Source organism: Magallana gigas, chromosome 10 (genome assembly GCF_963853765.1).
Source record: "Magallana gigas chromosome 10, xbMagGiga1.1, whole genome shotgun sequence".
Lineage (NCBI taxonomy): Eukaryota > Metazoa > Mollusca > Bivalvia > Ostreida > Ostreidae > Magallana > Magallana gigas.
Window position 1 is genome coordinate 2,246,249 of NC_088862.1, and position 21,656 is coordinate 2,267,904.

Consider the following 21,656-nt stretch of genomic DNA (forward strand, 5'->3'; position numbering starts at 1 on the left):
ATTTATGCATTTATTACCGATTTATAATACCAGTTTCAATATATCTCAATCATAAGCTCAGTTCTTTTACCGTTAAACACTTCCCCCCTTGCTGAGATCGATGGCGATCGAAGCTCTGCGGGTGCAAACATTTTTATGAAGATTGAACGAAATAACGACAACTTTACATTTACTTATCACTGTTAGGATCTGAAATAATTGGGAAAAGATTTTTTGCTTATAATACATGTAAGTATGCATAGCGGAAAGCATGGCGGCACTGTGTGATATATGACGGAGGCCTATACCTCTATGCAAAACCGGCCTAGGGAGAACACTGCAGTTAATATTCATTCGCGTTGGATTTCGAGTTTATTTAAATAAAGTCAATTCATATTGGTTACAATAACATAAGTGATAATAACATATGGAAAATATAATCTTGCTTAAAGATATTTATTATGAACAACAAACAGTTAACTTTGCAACATTCGAATAGAACTATTTTTTGTCGCGCATGTTCAGATAACTGAACTCTTTGCCGTAAAGATTATCCGGCAACTAGATGGCCGTAAGCCATAAAAACCATTCAAATAGTACATTACAATAGACTCACCAACTCGTACAGCTGATAACTACAGGAAATTGATGGATCCTGAACCCGATCTCAAATAAATTTAAAAAAAACACACTACTTAATTCACAATGATATTTAGTGCTGAACTCTGTCTTGTTTCAATATTTTCCTCGCACTATAATGTTCTTATTAAATGCTACATACATGTATCAATTTCATTAAGTTTTCTTAAGTTTTCTTTTTCTTGTAAGTCTGCTGGCAGTTGTTAGAATATCCGGAATAATAATCAGTGACAATATTAAAGTCAATACAAGGATTCCTACTCCTCCAACAACCTTAGAGGAATTCCGAGGATCGTAGGCGCAATTCAGGCGTCTGTGGAAAGAAGACAAGTCATCTTTACTCATTTTTAAGGTGTTTTTGCGTTCTTCTATTCTCATTTTTAGCGATGTCATATTATCATAAACACAGTGACAGACACATAGATTTGATGATCCATTTACATCGTTATTCTCTGTAAAATATATCGACATAGAGGAGGTATTGTCAAGGTTTGTGGTTGTTTCAACGGAGTCGGTTTCTAATGTTGTTGTGATGATTTCTGAAGTGGTATCTTGGTTCATAGTTGGAAACGGTCGTGGAATTATCGTTGTTATCGTTGATTCGGGCGAGGTAAATGTTGTCTTTGTTGTCCTTGGTTCGGGTGATGTAAATGGTGTCGTTGTTGTTGTTATTGATTCGGGCGATGTAAATGCTGTTGTTGTTGTCGTTGATTCAGGCGATGTAAATGCTGTCGTTGTTGTTGATTCGGACGATGTAAATGATGTTGTTGTTGTCGTTGATTCGGGCGATGTAAATGCTGTTGTTGTTTTCGTTGATTCGGCCGAGGTTAGTGTTGTTATTTGATCATTAGCCGTTGTGTCTTCCATTGAAGTTAAAATTGATTGTGACGTTTCAGTCTCTGTTTTTGAAGCTGTAGTTCTTTCAGTTGTCTTGATGACGTCAGGGGTGACGTCAGGTGTTGTGCTGATTTCATTCACTGTAGTAACCACATTGGTTAACGTAGTTAGTTCTGTGATGACATTTTGTGTCGCCGTTATACCACCAATGCTTCCATTACATACCTTTAACGAAAACGTACAGGTTGTACAAGTATATTCTGCCACTTCTACGATGTTTATTTCGGTCAATGTACATTGATTGGTTGATGAATCGTATCCAAAACCAGTGCAATTTTGATCAGACGAGCAGCTTGTCTCACACTCTGGATAACTCTTGGTTGATGTTGAGTATGGATTTTCAGATGCTTTATCATTACCATAACTTGTGTATGTTACTGAGCAATCTTCAAAATCGAAAAAAGAGAATCAATAGTGAGACATTGTTTATGATGTTCTTGACTGATAGATTTTTCATTGCACCAACAGTACTGATTTATTAATGATTATCATTACATGTCTCTAAGCAAATTTTATTCTGGTATAGAAAAGGGTTTAAAAACTTTACAAGAAATTGTAACACGTGCACGTCTTTTAACTAAATACCCAGATAACCTCATCTTCCTCGTGTCAAATTAATATGCAAAGAAGGCAATTAATTAATCACAATCTAATCATCAGTCTCTGTGGAATCATTTATATTCCATAGGATCAATTCTGTATGAAAAATCATGTTCAAAGACTCATAGGATGTAAAGTGAAACACTGTCTAGCCCTTGTCCCTCCCTAGCAAAAATAAATAAATAAATATAAATAAAAATATGAAATCTGCTCCAAGAATAAAAAATACACAACTGTACCTGAATTTACAGAAATCAACTCATATTTTTAGAGAGGAATAATTGTAATTGTTGGATTAATATTTATTATTACCTAATCAAAAGGATTTTGTTGTTTTATTACAGATTAAATATTTTCGTCTATTTTGTATGTGTATTCAGGTTTGAAAGTGATCTATTGAACTGCCGGTCAATAGACTGTGATCTATTGGACCGCCGGTCAATAGACTGTGATCTATTGAACCGCTGGTCAATAGACTGCAATCTATTGGACCGGCACCGTATTTTAAAAAAAAGTTTAATTGCTACAAGATTAAAAGATAACTTTATCAATATGTTTATTTTACTATTGTTCTTGAAAATTATCTTTTAGGTCATCTAAATGCAAAATGGCATGGAAACCTTCCGTAATTTAAAAATGTGAACACAAAATACTATAAACGGTATTAGGTAATAAAACAATTATTTAATGCCTGAACAGTCAATAGACCCGATTTTTTTCCTTTGGTGCAAGGAGCAGCTCAGTATTATCTATTGCCCTCGGCCGTTGGCCTCGGGCAATACATCATACTGAGCTGTTCCCTGCACCTCGGGAAAAATATTCGGGTCTATTGACTGCTCAATCATTATTTAATTGTATACTATGATATTTTTAGACTATGATAAGCCCATTAAGACGAAGATCTCTGAATAAAGATTAAAATATTCAAATTTTGAATTTGAATTGTCTTGCTTTTTCTCTACTTCAAGTTATAGTTTTCGTCTAAAAGTCATCTTTAAAGGTATGTCTGACGCGTAGTTTGTTGATAGTCTAGCCTCCTTAACTGCGCTTACCTAATCCGCATCGTTTGCTATGGAAAGAGCATGTTGGACAGCTGTTGGCATTCTTCGTCCCCGTTTCCTTTGACTTGGCGCATATCCCGCTATCCGAATCAAAGGAGTAACCAAAGCAAGAAGAGTCTGATTGACATGCAGCTTCGCATGACGTCAGCGTGTACCCTACGTCATCCCAGTATGACGTGGACTCTTTTATTTCCATGCCGTGGTTTTTAATGACAATCGTACAATCTAATGAAAAACATTCTTTTTTTAATTCCCACTTTCATATATATACATTCTTATAACAGTTCACACTTTCATATACGTAATAGTTCGATCATAATAAGTAAAATTTACGCGATTAAGAAAGGGGCGGAGTAAGCGAAGCGACCGAGCCTCTTCTTCATCGCGTAAAGTTTACTTAATATGATCGAACTTTCTTAGAACATAACCCACTCTTTCATTGGCTGATCAAAATTTCTGCGCCAATCAAATATTATCTCTCTTTTGTTTAAGGCTCTCTTAGGTGTCAATCAAATTGTGACGTCGCTGTGAATTTCTTAACGATGAAAAACATCACTTAACAGACCAATCAGCGACTGCTGATTGGATAAAAAAAAGTGGGTTATGTTCTAAATTCTAATAACACTATACACAGTCACATATACCGTACCCAAACAAAATGTTCGCAAATATTACTATTCCAGATCGAAAATGAAATAACATAGAATCTCAATGTGCCTATTTATTACTACGCTATAGTCAAGAAAGAAATGCTCATATATATGTAAATCTATATTGTATTGATAATCCGTTATCAACAACAAAACCAGGTGATAAAATTGCTTTCATAAGTTTTTGATAATTTTCGATTAGAATAAACGTATCTGTCACTGAAGTTCAATCGATAAAAGGAAAGGAATTGTGAATTCATGTGAACGGGTTAATATTATTAATATTAAAAAGATGGGTGGTCGTGACCCTTCATCGACTATATTGATGTCCGTAATAAGAAGAGATATATATGTCAATATAACAGAATACCAAAATTATAGAGACAAAATATATGGATTTTTTCTTTACTTAGAAATATCTTATAGCTTCACAAATCATGTCGTCATATTCTACGTTGATGTATAATGGTTAATATCTTCTATTTAACCCCTATTGGGCGAATTAAAGTCATTAAGACATTTATAATACCAAAATTAAATCATTTAATTCTAACATTACCCAACCCAAGCATTGATTGCTTGAAAAACTTTGAAAATAATATTTTCAATTTGTATGGGGTGTTAAAGTGCATAGAGTAAAGAAGAGTACAATTGTACAAGATTACTGCCATGGGAGTTTCAAAACGATTGATTATGGGGATTGTATTACTACACTCAAATCTACTTGGATAAAAAGACTGATACAAAATGAATAAAGTTTCTATAATCCATTTTGAAAATTAAAATCCCAGAAATATGGAGGAATGCCACAGATTATTCATATAGTATATGTAATACTTTGGAAAAAATTTTCTGGAAAGATTTGTTTCTAAGCTGGTTAAAAAAACCAGGAGCAAAATGTGTCAAGTAATCCCCAGGCTATAAATGATATGGTACAATCACAGTAGACAATAAATCAATATTTTTTAAAGGCTTTGCTTATACAAGATTTATTTTTGTTGGTGAGTCACTTAATATTAATGGAACATTTATAAGCTTTGAAAAATTGAAACAAATTAATCCAATGACAAACATTATTGAATATGCAATTATATGACCTGCTGTAAGGACCAGATTGCATACACAAGATTTATACATACCAAACTTACAAATAATAAAGAATATGGACCTTTTATCCCTAATTATATCCTGTTGATTAATCATAATTGTAAAGGCTGCAAACTTAAGTACAACTTATTATTAGATAAAAAGAGAGAGGGTCATAATTATGCACAAGAAACCTGGAACAAAATTTTTGATCTCCCCTTTAAATCTACACAAGAATCAAAACTACATTGATTACAGTTCCATATTCTTCATAGGATTGTTCCGACGAATAAATATCTTTTCAAAATAAAAAAGCAGTGTCTCCTGTATGCACTGTCTGTAAAAGAGATGAAGAGGGTATTGAGCATTTATTTTATGACTGTACTATAAAAGAACTATGGTCTGCTGTTGAAGACTGGATCATGCGACAGTTTGATTTGTTAATAACATTTGGTAATCAGTTTTCTTTGGAAAATATTAAAAAAAGAGATATTTATAGATTTTTTAACTTGGTAGTTCTTATTGTGAAGCAGTATATTTTCTCTCGCAAATACAAAAGTAATGCAAATCCAAATATACATAGATTAAAAAATGTTATAACAAGAAGGCTCTTGACCGAAAAAATATATGCTAATGAAAAATTGTAGATATAAGAAGTATGAAAGCCATCGGCAAAAAATATGTGATAAGCTGTAGCACTGAAGTATATATAGTTAAATTGTCGCTCTATTGTGTTTCATCTTGATTTTGTTAGGAACTGTGGTGTCTTTTTGGATTTTTTTGTGTTTTATCATTTCTTTTCCTCTTTCAAGTATTGAAGTACTATCATTGAAGAACAGGGACCTATCATATGATTATGGTTTATATTTTATATACATATGTGAACAATGCCCCCAATCCTTTCCCTCGCCCTCTCCCCTTTATTTACTCTCTCTCTCTCTCCCGAAAAACACTTTCACTACATAAGAACTGCATAATATAGAATAATTAAATAGTTAAAAACTTTCCAAGATGATTATATAAACATATGTACAAGATATGTCATGTATGTACAAATATGTGTTGTGAAAGTGAACAATTCAATAAAAAATGTTTTAATCTAGTGGCATGCGGTCCCGTATTCTCGGATATACTCTTAGATATTTATCAACTTTACATCGTTTATCTTAAGATAGAAAACCAAAGAGCTCACGCATACTAAAACTCTGGCTAAAAAAATTTACTTTATGGAATAGTGTTTCTCGTTAACTATGACCTTTTATTATTATATTAACATTTTAAATTGTCTATGTCTGTGGTTACATTACGAATCAATTTTGAAGCATATATAGCCCAAAAATTTCACAAAAGATGAGCGACACAAAATGTTTATGTCTTATACCATAACCGAAAAAAGGTATTGACTGCGAAGCGTAGTAGCACATAACGTCTTACGTGAAAAATAGTAATTTTAAAATGCTGTTTTAAGGAGGTTGGCAACTGAAATAATTGTAATGTCAATCATCCGAAAACCACTTGGATATAAAGATGAGGACCTAAAATGTTCATTTATTTTATTTGTGACCTATGTCACATGCCAATTATTAGAAATATAGGGCCCAGAACAGATATGACAATTTTCCTGAAATTTTCGCTTAAATTTGACATAAAAATCGGTAATTTGAAGGAATCAAACAAATATTTATAGTTTGAACTATTATATATTTAGTTATGATTTTAATAAATTATGATGTTGAACACATGTAGTGACTATAAAAGTAAAATCTAAGTCAAAGTTTCGAAAGTCTTGCTTTACTGGTGGCTTCAAAAGCCAGTACAAAATGAACATAACAACAGATGTTACAAAATTTTGGAGTAATCAAATTATAACGGAAGTAAAATAAAATATATCATGTCATCTTTCCAAAACTTTGCATATAAATAAACACACATTTAATGTCTCATTTAAAAGTAAAAAAAGGAGGGGTCACAAAAATTTGAGATATAGCATGAAATAAGCTAATTTTAGGCCAAAATTGGAGTTAATTTTTTCTTAACTTCTGTGAAATATAAGTTTATCATGCCAAAATATATCGATAGATAGATCAAAATATTGTCTAAAATATGTTTTTAGAACATCATGAATATATCGTTATACAAAAACTATCTAGAAGTTTGGTCTTCGCCAAAAATTGAGAGGATAAAGTAAGAGTACTCTTAAACTAGTGAGTTATGAAAATTGTTCATTTTCTTCTTGAAAACCTTCCGCTACAAAATATAGTCCCTTTCTAAACTCTGTAAAAAAGTGAAATTTAAAAACAATTTTATTCAATAAAGTTTATTTGGCATTTTAACATATAAATATATTACTAGAATTAAATAATAATGCCAAATTTTTAGACTAGAGGTGACCCAAAATGGCTACCCAAAACCTACAAATTGGAAATGATATAATATAAGAGATACGGCATTGTTCTTAGAGTACTAGTATTACGAAATGATAGTTTTGGTCGAAGCGTGTTCAAATCTGTTATAAAGCCCTTTGGTTTTAACTGGATTTGACCACGCCCCGACCAAAATTATCACCTTATTATACTCTTAGAATGATTCTTATTCCTTTAATTTTACGTTTTGATTTTCTGAAAATGCAAACACCCTGTCTTGTCCTTGCATAGGTTCTCTAATAAACTATATATCAAAGTTCTCATGAAACTGCAAAGACATAAATCTTTTCAAAGCACTATAAGCATACGATTCCCATACGATTACCATGCATTGGCAAACGATTTATATAGAAAAAAATCAATAAACTTGTTTATACCTTATTGTTGAAACAATATCTGCTGAACGAACTTCAGCTCTTTAATTTGTATTCAGCATCAATTAAAGTTTTTAAAGCAAAGGGTAATTGTATTTAAATAGGTTATTATAAACTATGTAAGATTTCGTAATACAACCCAGTTATTTACATGCAGTATATAGGAATAAAACAAATTCCATTATATACTTATATATTTTAAATTATTGTATAATAATGTGGATCATGGCGTTTCGCTTAGTTAATATTGCACAAGAAGAACTTTACAAACTGAACGAGTAATGGTAAACAATAACAATTTACCCAAGGATATCCAACTTATGCTCAAAATCATTATTTAACAGATGTGTTAAAAACAACGCATAACCTTGATTAGTAATCTTGAAATTAAGGTAGTCTATCCCTAACTGAGGTGAATTGAACAATTCTAATTGATCTCAATTACATTAAAAAAATTAGTATGAGACTGACATAAACCAAAGTGAGGAGTATTTCTATAGTCAATTAAATGAACATTTTCCACTTGAAACATTTTTAAAGAGTTGTCTGCCCTCAAAAAGAATAAGAAAAAATTATTTACTCATAATATGAATGGCAAGTGTTAAATTTTGAAAATTTTGATAGGAAGAGAAAGCTTTTGCAACTTTTTTAACATGAGATTTGTAAGAATGTAAAATGAACAAAAAATATATATCTAAAAAATGCACTTTTCCATAGACTTTAATGTAAACTTTAAGATGTCACAATTGAAAAAAGGTGAGAATTCGTTACTAATCAGAATTTTTAAGAAGTCTACAGGTGAATCTTATTTTTTGTCTATTTTATAAAGCCTTTAATATCACACCCCCACCGATTGCGACAAAGGGGACAAGGCGGATGTAATCGGTCAGCAGAGGATGCTCACTCCTCCTAGGCACCTGATCCTACCTCTATCTATTTGGAGGTCCGTGTTGCTCTGCTTTGATTTGTATTTTGTTTTATGGATTTTATTGCAATTTATCAGACATTGAATATAGTAGTTATGGATAGACTCTCTACAAATATTTCACAGTATTTTCAAGTAATTTTTCAACATATTTAATTCATTATAAGAAAAAAAGCTTACTTTGGACAGTTCCAGTATAGAAAATGAAAAATACCGCCGCAATCAGTCTGGTCTTCATTTCTCTAATACCTCCTCCTGTTTGATCAAGATCGTTGATGAGTATAATGCCAAATCGCTTTTCCATTTATTTATGGATCATGACAATGAATCTCTCTCGAGATTATTGAAAACGATGACATGCAATATTGATTTTTATCAAAAGAGGTGAATCTAGTTGATTTTTTCTCACATAATGGGCACAGGAACTATTTGTCTGTTAGTGGATTTATCCATTGATTTGAATTTAAAAAACAAAAAATAGAGTATCGATTGTCGGTACGTGGGAACAAAATGTAGCTTTTCTGAGATTGCATTTTTTCAAAGGACCTGATTTGACCCCAACGTACTTAACATTATTAAAAGTGATGTCCATTTACTTATTTAACCTTATTTTCTAATGTGTTACATTCTGTTGAGCGTCTTTTGAACTACGTAAATCTCTGTTTAGATATTGAAAATCATTGCAAAGTAAATATCTCAAAGAAGTCTGTAACACAAGAAAGGGGCTCGGTAAACATTGGTCAAAGATGCTTTCACTTCTGTTGTTATAGTGTTCTTGCGCGTTTTAAGTGCTATGAACAACAAATAAAACTGTTGTCTATGAGACAAAAATGGCCCCACTAGCGATTATTAAAACAGTGCATGAAATGTAAACAAAGACTTCATGCTAGTTTTCCCCTTGAAAGGTTTACGCAATGTACAAGTATTTTTGAAATTCAAAACACAGGGGTGAAAAAGCAGAACAAGTTTTAAGTTATGTTTCACTTATAATACATATATGTCTTTATTCACATTTTTTTAATTATCGGAAACTGATAACAGCATTCAACACAAAACATTTTTTAATAAAACATTCCCTTTTATTAGTTCAAATATGAAAACTTAGCATAATTACCCCGCCCATTAAATGAAAAAATGACAAAAACAAACCGTCAACCATCTCAAAAAATCCATAAAACGAAATACAAATTCAAAGCAGAGAAACACGGATCTTCAAAAAGATACAGGTAGGATCAGGTGCCTAGGAGAAGCGAGTACCCTCTGCTGACCGGCCACACCCGCCGTGTGCTCCTTGTCACAATTGGGAATGTCATAATCAAGGTAAATTTCAAATTCGGGAAAATGTCATAATAGGGAAAAACTTAACGTTGATGATTTGGTTTGTTTGTGATGGTCAAAATACCAACCTTGAGCTAACACGGACCTCCATTATATAATAGGTAGGATCAGGTGCGTAGGAGAAGTGAGCATCGTCTGCTGACCTGTCACACCTGTATTACCCATATTACCGATATGTTTAGCCCGCCAATAACATATATTCCCGATATGTTTACCCCGCACATGACATATATTACCGATCTATTAACCCCACCCTTTATATATATTACCGATCTATTTACCCCGCCTATAGCATATATTACCGATTTGATAATCCCGCACATAACATATATTACCGATCTGTATACCCAACCAATAACATATATTACCGATCTGTTAACCCACCATTAACATATACATGTATTACCAATTCCTTACCCCACTTATTTCATCTATTACCGATCTGTTTACCCCGCACATAACATATATTACCGAGTTGTTAACCATGTCCATAGCATATATTACCGATCTGTTAACCCTGCCCATAATACCTGGTATATATTACCGATCTGTTTACCCTGCCCATAATATATATTACCGATCTGTTTACCCGCCTTTAACATTTATTACCAATCCATTACCCCACCCATTTCATATATTATACCGTACAAATAAGTTTATTCAACCAACAGTATACTACTGATATGTTTACCAATTCCATTCAAATACTGCTGATCAATTTACCACATCCCTAACCTAGTACCGATCTTTTCAACCCACTCCAACATAAATTTCTGAACTTTTATCTCTATGTATAACATATTACTTATCTGTTTACCCCATTCAAAATATCATTACATATACTGTTATTCTGTTTATCTAACCCATGATATATTACCGATCTATTTACCCCACCCATTATATATTACTGATCTGTCTACCCCTACCATAACATATATCACTACTCTGTTATTCCAATCCATAACATATATTACCGATCGGTTCACCCCACCCATAACATTTATTACCGATATTTTTACCAACCCATAACATATCTTACCGATATATCTACCAATCCATGACATATATTAGCGATATATCTTCCAATCAATGACATATATTACCGATATATCTACCAATCCATGACATATATTACCGATATATCTACCAATCCATGACATATATTACCGATATATCTACCAATCCATAACATATATTACCGATATATCTACCAATCCATGACATATATTACCGATATATCTACCAATCCATGACATATATTACCGATATATCTACCAATCCATGACATATATTACCGATATATCTACCAATCCATAACATATTATTACCGAAATACCTATTGATCCATAACATATATTACCGATATATCTACCAATCCATTACATATATTACCAATAAATCTACCAATCCATAACATATATTACCGATATATCTATTAATCCATAACATATATTATCGATATAATAACCAACCCATGACATTTATTAACGATCTGTTTATCCCATCTACAACAAATGGTACCGCTCCGTTCAACCTACCAATTACATATATTACTGATATATTTACTTCAACCTAACATATTACTGATCTGTTAATCCCTCTCCATCATAAATTTTGACCCCTTTACTCTATCTATATTATATAACTGATCTGTTTATCCCATCCAAAATATCATTATATATATTACTGATCTCTTTACCTAACCCATAATATATTACTAATTTGTCTACCCCAACAATAACATGTATCACTAATCTGTTTCCCAACCCATTTGATATAATATCGATCTGTTTACCTAACCCTATATATATAGAGGATATCTATATTGTGTGATTTTATATTTGCTTTATCCAACGAGTTGAAATGGTGTATATATTCGCGAGGCTTGCCGAGCGAATATAACCATTTCAACGAGTTGGATAAAGCAAATATAAAATCACACAATTATAGATGTTCTATTTATCTCATACAATTTGATTTATATTATGAAGCTTTTGAGACAGTCCCTTGTGTGACCCAAATTGGTTTTTTTTTTTCAAAGGTTAAAAACGATGATGCAACGTTGTGTTATGCGGCTATTGTGACCTTGCGCAATACAATTTAGTACGTCATTCCTGAGATAAATCTAACTGTTTTAATGTAAAGTTTCACTGAAATAAACCTTAAAATAATTTTTTTAGCTCTAGATAATTTTTCTTAGAGCTTATTCACTTGATTAAATGGAAATTCCGATTAGAAGACTTGAATAATCAAGTTTGTTGACATACACAAAGTTGCGAATGCTCGTTAGTTTGAATTGACTCGAACGATCTTAACGAGGAACAGTTGTTGATGCATAATGTTTAATAAAACAAACACTATAGCCTAATGATTCAAAATTGAAAATAGTGAATAAGGATGCTTACTGGTGGTGGAATAAAAGTCTCATGAAACATTATTTCGGTAAGTTCTTGTATATAATCACAACCAGAGCGCTCTGTTTTCATCGCGTCGTTAGGATGAACTCCTTGATAGTTAACGTAATTTGTAGTTTTATAAACTTCACAAAGCAAATTGAAAGTTGGAAGTGGGCTAAATTTATCAAAAATCTTGACAAACAAGAAAAAAGGGTCTTGTGGTTACGGTTATGAATAACTTTGCAAAAAAGGTGTGGGGGGGACCACCCCCCCCCCCCACTCACAATAGCCCCCCGGTTCCGACGCCTGTGCTACGCAGTTATGTGTTTTCCTTCATATTTGTAATTTAAATCTTTGACAAATCAATTTTATATTAATTTTTGTAGTAGATATAGTTATGTTGAAAGTACTAGCAAATCTTCGAAAATAGGTCACTGAAGCGTTGAAGCGAGGGGCTGTGTCAAAAGTAGTTCCGACCGGAAGTATTTGATATAGCATCACCCGTGTGATATAGCAAAGGTTTATCACACGGGTAATATACACCACACGTATGAGATAAATAAATATATATATATATATATATATATATATATATATATATATATATATATATATATATATATATATATATATATACATGTAATTGAACTGTTTACTAAATATATCACTGATATGTTAACCCCACCCATAGCATATATTAGTGATCCGTTTATCCAATCTACAACACATATTACTAATCTGTTTGCCCTTTCCATTATTAACCTATATTACAGATCTTTTCCCCCACCCACTACATGTCTTTTAAATACTAAAATTTGTTTCACAAATGTTTAAAAAGTACGTTTACCATAAATTCAGATCATCATATTTTCCCCATAAAAAACCTGAGAAATCAAAGATATGTTGAACGTGTCTTCCAATTTTACCCCGTGTTAGTTTATATACAATTATTTTTACCAAAATTTAAAAATATTGAGTGAGAATAGTGATCCATTTTAAAATGAACATTTCGAATTATTTTTCCCATTTCTAATCTGTGAATCATCAAGTTTATTTCAAGAGATTACATTTTATTCGGTTGAATACCAAACACATTGATCGTTAATTGCCCCTGTAATCAAGATACTGTATATAACGTTATATGTACATAAAAATTTCAAATTGATCTTATAGAAAATTAAATGTTTCCCTGATTTCCACGGCATGCAAGAGTTTCAGTCTGTTAAAAACTATACTTATGTTGAGTCTTTTACACAATCTAGAGTAGAAGGGCCCACATCTCGACACTTTGCCGGGTAATTTGCTCTCAAGCCCTGACGTTAGAAATGTTTCATTTTATGATAAGATTATTCCATGTACAATTTTTTTAATATATCAATGTACAATGATTTTATTATAGTACAGGAAATCATTTTATTATGAACAATAACAAATTTTAACGTCAAGTGTCTTAGATTTTGCCGTATAGCACAGAGTTTTGTTTTATAAAAATCACTTGAGGACAGTTTAAAAATTAAGGTGAATCTAATATTATTGTTTAATATTCGTCCTACAGAGATTTATTTGTTTTTTTTTAATTGTTTCACTTAGTTTTCTGTCTTTCGAAAATTGATATTGAAAGTCTTACTTTGTGCATACACGTACAATGTACTTTAAGCATAGTTTTTGTCCTGGAGATTTTGAAGTGTTAATTGTTGCTTGAATTATCATTTCTTCAGGATTTTATTTACCGTATTAACAAATCCTGTATATCCTTTATTTACTTCCATAAAATATTTGTCCTATTTTTCTCGTTGAATGGACTGCTGCTGAAATAAAAACACGAATCTCTCAGCGATTGATACATCATGTAATACTATGCCCATTTCTTGAATTTTGTTTAGCGCTGCATTCAAACGTGTTACCTAGCTGTGTTCAGTTCATGAACTGAATGTCAATTCAAACCTCTAACCTATAAACATATAGGGTGCAGTTTTGTATCCTTTCAAGAAGGCATATCCGAGGGGTTTTATTGAAACGAACAAAATCTTTCGGCTAAATGGAATACGAAAACAACTGTAAATTTCGTATTTATACAATTAAGGAATAAAGAATCATTCTTTGAGAATTATGAGGTGATCAAATTATGAGGTGATCAAATTCGGGCGGGGTAATCAAAATCAATCACGCCTGAATTGATTTATGATATATTTGATCACGTCCTGACCCTATTTGATCACCCCATAATATTCAAAGAATGATTCCTTATTCCTTTTTTTATCTAATTTTCAGCAATTCAACGATTGAATATTAAAATAGTCATTGATAAAATGTATCATGCCATCATTACAAAATCGATTGGTAGTATTATCATACTAGACAAATACACTGGAAATGTAAACATAAGAAAAACTTAGTCTTCCTTTTGTTCTGTTAGGAAACTCTTGTCAACAGCTTTATTTGAAGAAAATATTTATGTTCATAAAAAGATGTAAAAGTTCAGTAAAATCTGGTTTTATAGATGGTTCATATTGGGGTTATAAAGTTCTTTTAGAGAATAATCAAGGTTTTATAAAATATACAGAGTTTATAACGAAGAAAAAAGGGAGAGGGCGATTTAAACCTCTGAACTTGTGTTCCCAATCCCAGTTCTTAATTTATATGAGTTTTTGTATTCAGAATAATAAAAATTAGCTGGAATTAGCATTAAATATAATTTCATTTTTAGCTTACCTCCTGTTGTTTGGTCAAATCATGATCCCCGGGAGATGGATGGGGCCACAATGGGAGTTCAAAGTTCTTTATAGAAATATTTTTTTAAAAATCTTGAAAAATGTACCAGTTCCAATTCGCCAGAAAACATGTGTCGAAGCATTCCCGGGAAGTGTAGATTAAAATTTGTTAAAATCACGATCCCTGGGGGTAGGGCGGCGCCACAATAAGAGGGGTTCAAATATTTACCTAGGAATATACATGTTTATATTTTTTTTTCTTAAATCTCAAACACCAAGCAGTCAAAAAAGCTGTAAGTTGTGTGGAAGCATTTTCAGGTAGTCAACATTCAAGTTTGATAAAATAATGATCCCCGGAGCTAGGTTTGGGCCAGACCTATGTTTATATCCAATTACCTAATTCATCAAAACGTTTATATTGATAGATTATAATAAATACAATATTGATATGATAAACCACATTACACATTAATTATACATTTTTTTTCAAGTTTCGCTTTTAGAGAGAAAAAAAACTACGTTTAATTTTAATTTCCCCCATTTTAAACATTTTAAGTATTTGAAATGTTAGATTTTATGATCTTCTTGGGAAGTGAATTTTAAACAAGTTTTTGGCTACTGGTAGGTGCACAAAAAATAATTTAATTGAATTAAACTAGAATAAATAGGTTGAAATTACGTTGGTAATAATTATTGTGTGTTGAGAGAGAGAGAGAGAGAGAGAGAGAGAGAGAGAGAGAGAGAGAGAGAGAGAGAGAGAGAGAAATGGAGGATTTAAAAAGATGATTTATAATAAAATCTAGGTACACAAAGTGGGAACAATATAAGAGGTCAGGTAGATGAATTATCTGTGGTCGATATATACTACCCAGTGCCCGAGAGGAAACTAGATCGGAAGAACTAAGCACATACTAAGTGACTGGTTCTAGTTTCCTGTTAAACACTTGTACACAAGGCTGTGTATGCTGTAGATATTGAATATCTTACACAATTTGAACCTCAACAGACTGAGTTGTTCATGGATAACAAGCGAGTAAAATATACAGATTATAAAATATATACATTAATGAGGGAGGGGAGATATATACACATATAAATTAAAGGTGATTTCCCCTCCGATACGCCCGGTATGTCTTTGAGTATTTTCTGTCCCGTTATATAGCAGAGTTCTATAAATTCATTTTTTAACTCCTGCATTGAATACAGGCCCTGGGTTATAGTTCACGAACCCTGTTTACGATAGAAATACACAATTCTATGTAAGAATCAATGATTTATAAAAGGGTCTGGCCACGCAAAGTCACCAATTTTCCTTATATTTCATACATGGACACACCTAGGTGTAAAACGCAAAAAACCACTAAAAATTGGTTGCTGAGGGTAACTGTTGCCATGGTAATCGAGGTTGAAGATGGGAAAATAGCAAAACTTACCTACTTTGTAGCCATATTAGAAGGTTTTGCCCACTAATGTAAAATATCAAAGACATAAAACAGCATTTATCCTAATTTCAATTATTTAAATATATAAGAGAATTGATGGAGAAACCAATACTTTTAAAATGTTACCATGGAAACCGTAACGAATTTTTGAAATCAGTTTTCTGCGGTTTTTAATAAGCCCAAATGGGAAACTGTTAAATTTTTACATCTTTATCAATGCCCATGCAGTATATATGTTATCATAAAAATTGACATCTGTTGCTATGGCAACAAGGCCAAAAATTAAGAAAAACTGAGAAATTGAAGATTATTTTGATATGCTTTCATTCCTGATTTTAGAATTTATTTGCAATTGTTTTAGTTGGAACTTGTAAAAATATATTTAAATTTTCATTATACACCACAAAAACCTTTGTTATGCAACAGAGAAGTGTTGTTGCTATGGAAAAATAAGTTGCGTAAAAATCACACAAAAATTCTTACTTTTTGAAAAGCCCATAGCAACGGTGGTTATTTTTAGAAAATTTCAGATTTTTTTCAAGTGTCATTAAAGTTAAGGACATACTTATTTTTTTCTCACCATTTAATTTTATATATTTATTAATTATAAGTGAATAATATCCATTTAAAGATGCCTAAAATTATTATAATTTTCCTAATTTTTAAGCTTGTTACCATAGCAACGGTTCTCAATTTTCATATTTTAATTTTTTATTGCACAATCATTATAGTGGTTACCAAAAAATCCAAGATTTGCACTTTTTATTCAAATTAGATGAAGAAAACATATTTTAGAATTTCTATTTAGTAACCATGGAAACACTCTAAAAATATGCGTTTCTCCATGAATTTTTTTCTTTCTTTTGAAAAATGACAACTATTAAATTTTTAATAATATATTCTACCCTGGAAACCCCAAGTTCTGCACATTACTCACAATATGTTCGTAAATAAGCATTAAAATGCCATTTTTACATCTTTACCCTCGGTTAACATGGCAACGGGATCACATAGCAACAAACAAATGGTGTTAGGCTTTCTTACTCACCAAAGTCTATCAAATTGTCAAGTATGAAGAAAATCCGTGACTATGCGTGGACACCGAATTTTGATTCTTACATAGAATTGGTCTTTAAAAATGGGGTCTGCTTTCTGTGTATTCGTCTCATTAACATGTATCCACCGGACGGTCCATTTTAATCTTCCCCACAAAAACAAGGGCTCTCCTGTCGTGTTAATCCGTGCGCTGGTCCGTGACTATAGAGCTAGGTGGTCTAAGTTTTGCTAGTGTTACTTCCTGGATCACGCAGGACAGTTAAGGCAACAATTTGCTTTCAAACAGCAGTAAAAGGAGGTCGTTTGTTAAAGCTTTATTTTTTCTGCATGATATATTTTTTAAAACTATTTTTTGACTGATTTTGCAAAGATATGGGTCACTTTAACTTGACCATGTTTTAATTTGACTGTAACGTGACTTTTCAGTGTCACGTGGGCATCTTTTAGACAAGAAACGTCAATGTTAACCTATTTGAGACAAAAAAGACAAGGGCAAGACAAACAAAGTTTGGAGTAAGTAATACGCCTACTTATACATCGTAGAAATCAATGCTCATTCAGTTGTTAAATTCGTTTATTATGCAAATTCCTAGGAAAACTGGCTACTTGTTGCAAAAATAGCGCGTTCTTGTACATTTCGATTAAAATTACAAATTAAACCTTCATTTCTCGACAAATGAGCATCAGTTTTCATCAAGTACACGAAAAAAGGAAGAAAATCATACCAAGTTCAATAATATCTATAGCCGCCTTGCCCTTGTCTTTTTGCATTTAATTTAACAGTCAGTCAGGTCTCTCAAATCAATACACATTTCAAACGCACAAATGATCCCAAAAGGGGAGATAACTCTAAAAGTGGTAACTCTTCTGAAATAGGCGCGGTGTCATTGTATCGCTTAATCCGCATTTATTTTGAGATAGATTTCATCAGTACATTATGCAAATGATTATTTAAACATAGTGTTTCTGTTTTATCTTTATAAAAAGGGACTACGGTTACTATGAATCACCCGCATTTCCTCTGTAGTAATTATAGACGTAAACAAAAACAGTTGTGCATCATATTTTAGGTTACTGCATGCGCGGAGTTAGGCCTAGTAGTTTCTTAATTTTTGAGGGAACGAAAGAAAAATATATGAGACCTAATTGTGCAAAATTATCTGAGGGGTAGGCTGGGTTGGGAGAAGCCCCTCTATAATAATTAAGACAGACATACATGTATATATATAACATGATTTAAATTTTTCTCATAATATAAAAAATAACCCCTACCTCACTGTACAATATGGTCAGGGGTATGTTTTGATTATAAGAATATTTCATGTCGGGTGCATGACTGCATGTGTCTTATGACTCGATGTTTATATATACAACACTGTTGTCTTGAAATATTTTCCAGGGGGAGGGGTGGTTCAAGGAATTTATTTGCAGGTGGCCAGAGACCAATTAAGCCATATTACTATGTGAAGTGTGAATAAAATTAGAATTATCCAGGGGAGAGGGGCTATATACACATGAAGAATGATTTTTTTTTCTTTCTTTTGGGGGGGGGGGGGGGGGTGCATATATATTTATTCAGTCACAAAAGGACTATGTGCGGTATGGTCAAACATCTGCCCCCGATTTCAACCAATTTTTAAATAGTATCGTATAAAAATGAAATCTTCACAAATCATTGTAAAAAGGATGCCTATAACTTTAATCTTGATTTTAGTCACCATTGCTCACTCGCTTTTTATCTATGACGTCACCTAAATGACCTAATTCCCGCAAAGTTGCAAACAAATGAAGATATTCTCATTTTTGCTCTATATTTTGCATTCGGAAGTATAGAGCGCAGGTCTGCTCAAGTGCAATTTTAACATGTTTTTCTTCAGATAGTTATACATATTATACTAAAAAATGGTACTTGAGCAAGCCTGCGCTCGATGTTTCCCAGTCGAAAACCCATCGGAAAACACCCATAATTTGCTACAAAACATCTATTTATCAAAATAATGCAATATTTATGACGTCATTTCTACGTTATGACGTCATTGTGGTGATAACCTTTTACACCTTTATTTCCAATATGATTTTAACTATTTTTCATCTTATTTTAAAGCTCTTTCTAAAACTTTGATTTTGGGGGGCAAAAATTGCATAAAACCGCACTTAGTCCTTTATTCCATTCCAATTGCTTATTTTTCATTACCGAGAATAAAAGAGGGTGTGTAAATCCTGCTAGTAGGCAATCAAAAGCCATTTTTGGTTCACATGAATATATAAAATTTAAATAATTCTGAACTTAATCTTATGCGAGGGGATGAAGACTCTCTCCCCCACCCCTTTACATCCTTAATGCATGCAAACAGCATATAGCAATTTAATATAGCTGACTTAGGTAAATGTCTCCTCTCCTCCATTTCTTAAAAAAATTATGAATATAAAAACAATTATACTTGGCTTATTTGTTTTATTCATTTATACTAAGATAATAAAATACTTTCTGAAAGAAAAATTATGATAATATGTTCAGTGCCAACATTATTTTAAAATTGATATACTCATATATGCATGCACACTCAACAATTTCAATTTCTTTTATGTATGATGTGATGTCAATGTGTTGATTGTACATGACTCCTTAGTTTGACTCCTCTTCTTTCTCCAAAAGCACAGTGAGTGAGTCTTCCTGTTCTTTACGTCCAGGTTTTTATTTTTATCATTTTCATATTTTATATTTCCAGGATAAGAGTGTGTGTAACTTGTCACCAATAAGAACAGCATTTATGTAAATCCCAAAATATATAGCAGGTACCAGCTGAAATGAAAATGATTTTTCAGTGAATTTAACATGTAATCAAAATGACTGAAAGATTAAAATGAAAGAATTATTTTCTACAATTTGACAAACAATGGAATTTATTTATCTTGATAAACATTTCATTCTGTTAAGATTTGCATTCAGGTTTTGCACATGTTCAAATACAGTTTTAAAACAGTTTTTTGATGATCGACACCTTCACCCCTGTTATGTGTAAGATTACTGTGGCCCCTTTATTTTACTCGACAAAACCTTAACAGTGCACCTCTCTCTCTCTCTCTCTCTCTCTCTCTCTCTCTCTCTCTCTCTCTCATATTAATGATTTAGGTATAAAAGATTTCTATCAAGCTAGTGCAGTTACAGTGAAATCATACCATGTAATGTTTTTTTGTTTTCTTTATAATTTTTTTTTGGACATTTTCAATTCACAATTGCATATAAACATGTAATTGGTATAATAGCAAGTGAAATTACCATTTAAAAAAAAACAATTTTCTCATTAGCTAGTGTCTAATATATATATATAGAAATATATATGCATATAAATATACAATTAGTGAAAGTTATAGGGGAGAAAGTTCAGAAAGAAAGACTGATGGTATTATGTACAGAAACATTGTATTGGAGCACTTAGATAAGTAAAATTGTCAATCTATTGACATACATAAATTTATCAAAGTCGATTTTTCATTGAAAATTTCACCAGTCAGAGTAGATCACAAATCTGTTTCAAGTGTTTTTCATACTGAGTGAAATTACAATTCTTTAAAAGTAAATCTTTTTCAATAAGTAATCTATTGGTTATTATGGTAAACAATGCACTCATATCCAGTTTGGGTACCATTTTGTATTTACAGGCAAAAATAAACTGTTTCACAACAAGTGTCAGTAAGTTATGAACTTTGTTAATATTATTGCTGTTAAATTTACCGAATAATACACCTATCTTATAAAAAACTATTGGAAAATTAAACTTTGATAAAAACATTTTTTCAACTGCACACCATATCTCTTTAACATTAGGACAATCATAAAAAGGATGCTCAATGGTTTCAACTTCTACCTTACAAAATGTACAAAGCTCATTGTCCTTTAGTTTTAATTCCGTTTAAAAGTAGTTTGTTGCAATTATTCTGTGTAATATTTGAAATTGTAACCAGTGATATTTACATTCCTTTGTAGTTTTAAAAGGGAGCTCAAAAATTTTACCCCAATCCGAGTCACTAAATCTATAACCTTCTTCATGCCATTTATAAACTGTTTTGATTGTTTC

The 21,656-nt window shown here is 32.0% G+C and overlaps 2 protein-coding genes across 2 annotated transcripts in view; one reads left to right on the plus strand and one right to left on the minus strand.

The window, feature by feature from the left end:
- Nucleotides 1-421: 421 nt before the first annotated feature.
- On the minus strand, nucleotides 422-8,897 carry LOC109617313 (uncharacterized). The gene is made up of 3 exons (XM_034454180.2): nucleotides 8,815-8,897; nucleotides 3,168-3,401; nucleotides 422-1,901 (listed from the first exon to the last, which is right to left on the minus strand). The coding sequence occupies exons 1-3, from the start codon at nucleotides 8,870-8,872 to the stop codon at nucleotides 775-777; spliced, it is 1,419 nt and encodes a 472-aa protein (XP_034310071.2). The 5' UTR covers nucleotides 8,873-8,897; the 3' UTR covers nucleotides 422-774.
- An 8,892-nt stretch (nucleotides 8,898-17,789) lies between these two features.
- LOC136269648 (multiple epidermal growth factor-like domains protein 10) overlaps nucleotides 17,790-21,656 on the plus strand; it is a 63,666-nt gene continuing 59,799 nt past the window's right edge. Inside the window, exon 1 of the mRNA XM_066073481.1 lies at nucleotides 17,790-17,824. The gene's annotated coding sequence lies outside the window, so the exon portion shown is untranslated. The remainder of the gene's footprint in view (nucleotides 17,825-21,656) is intronic.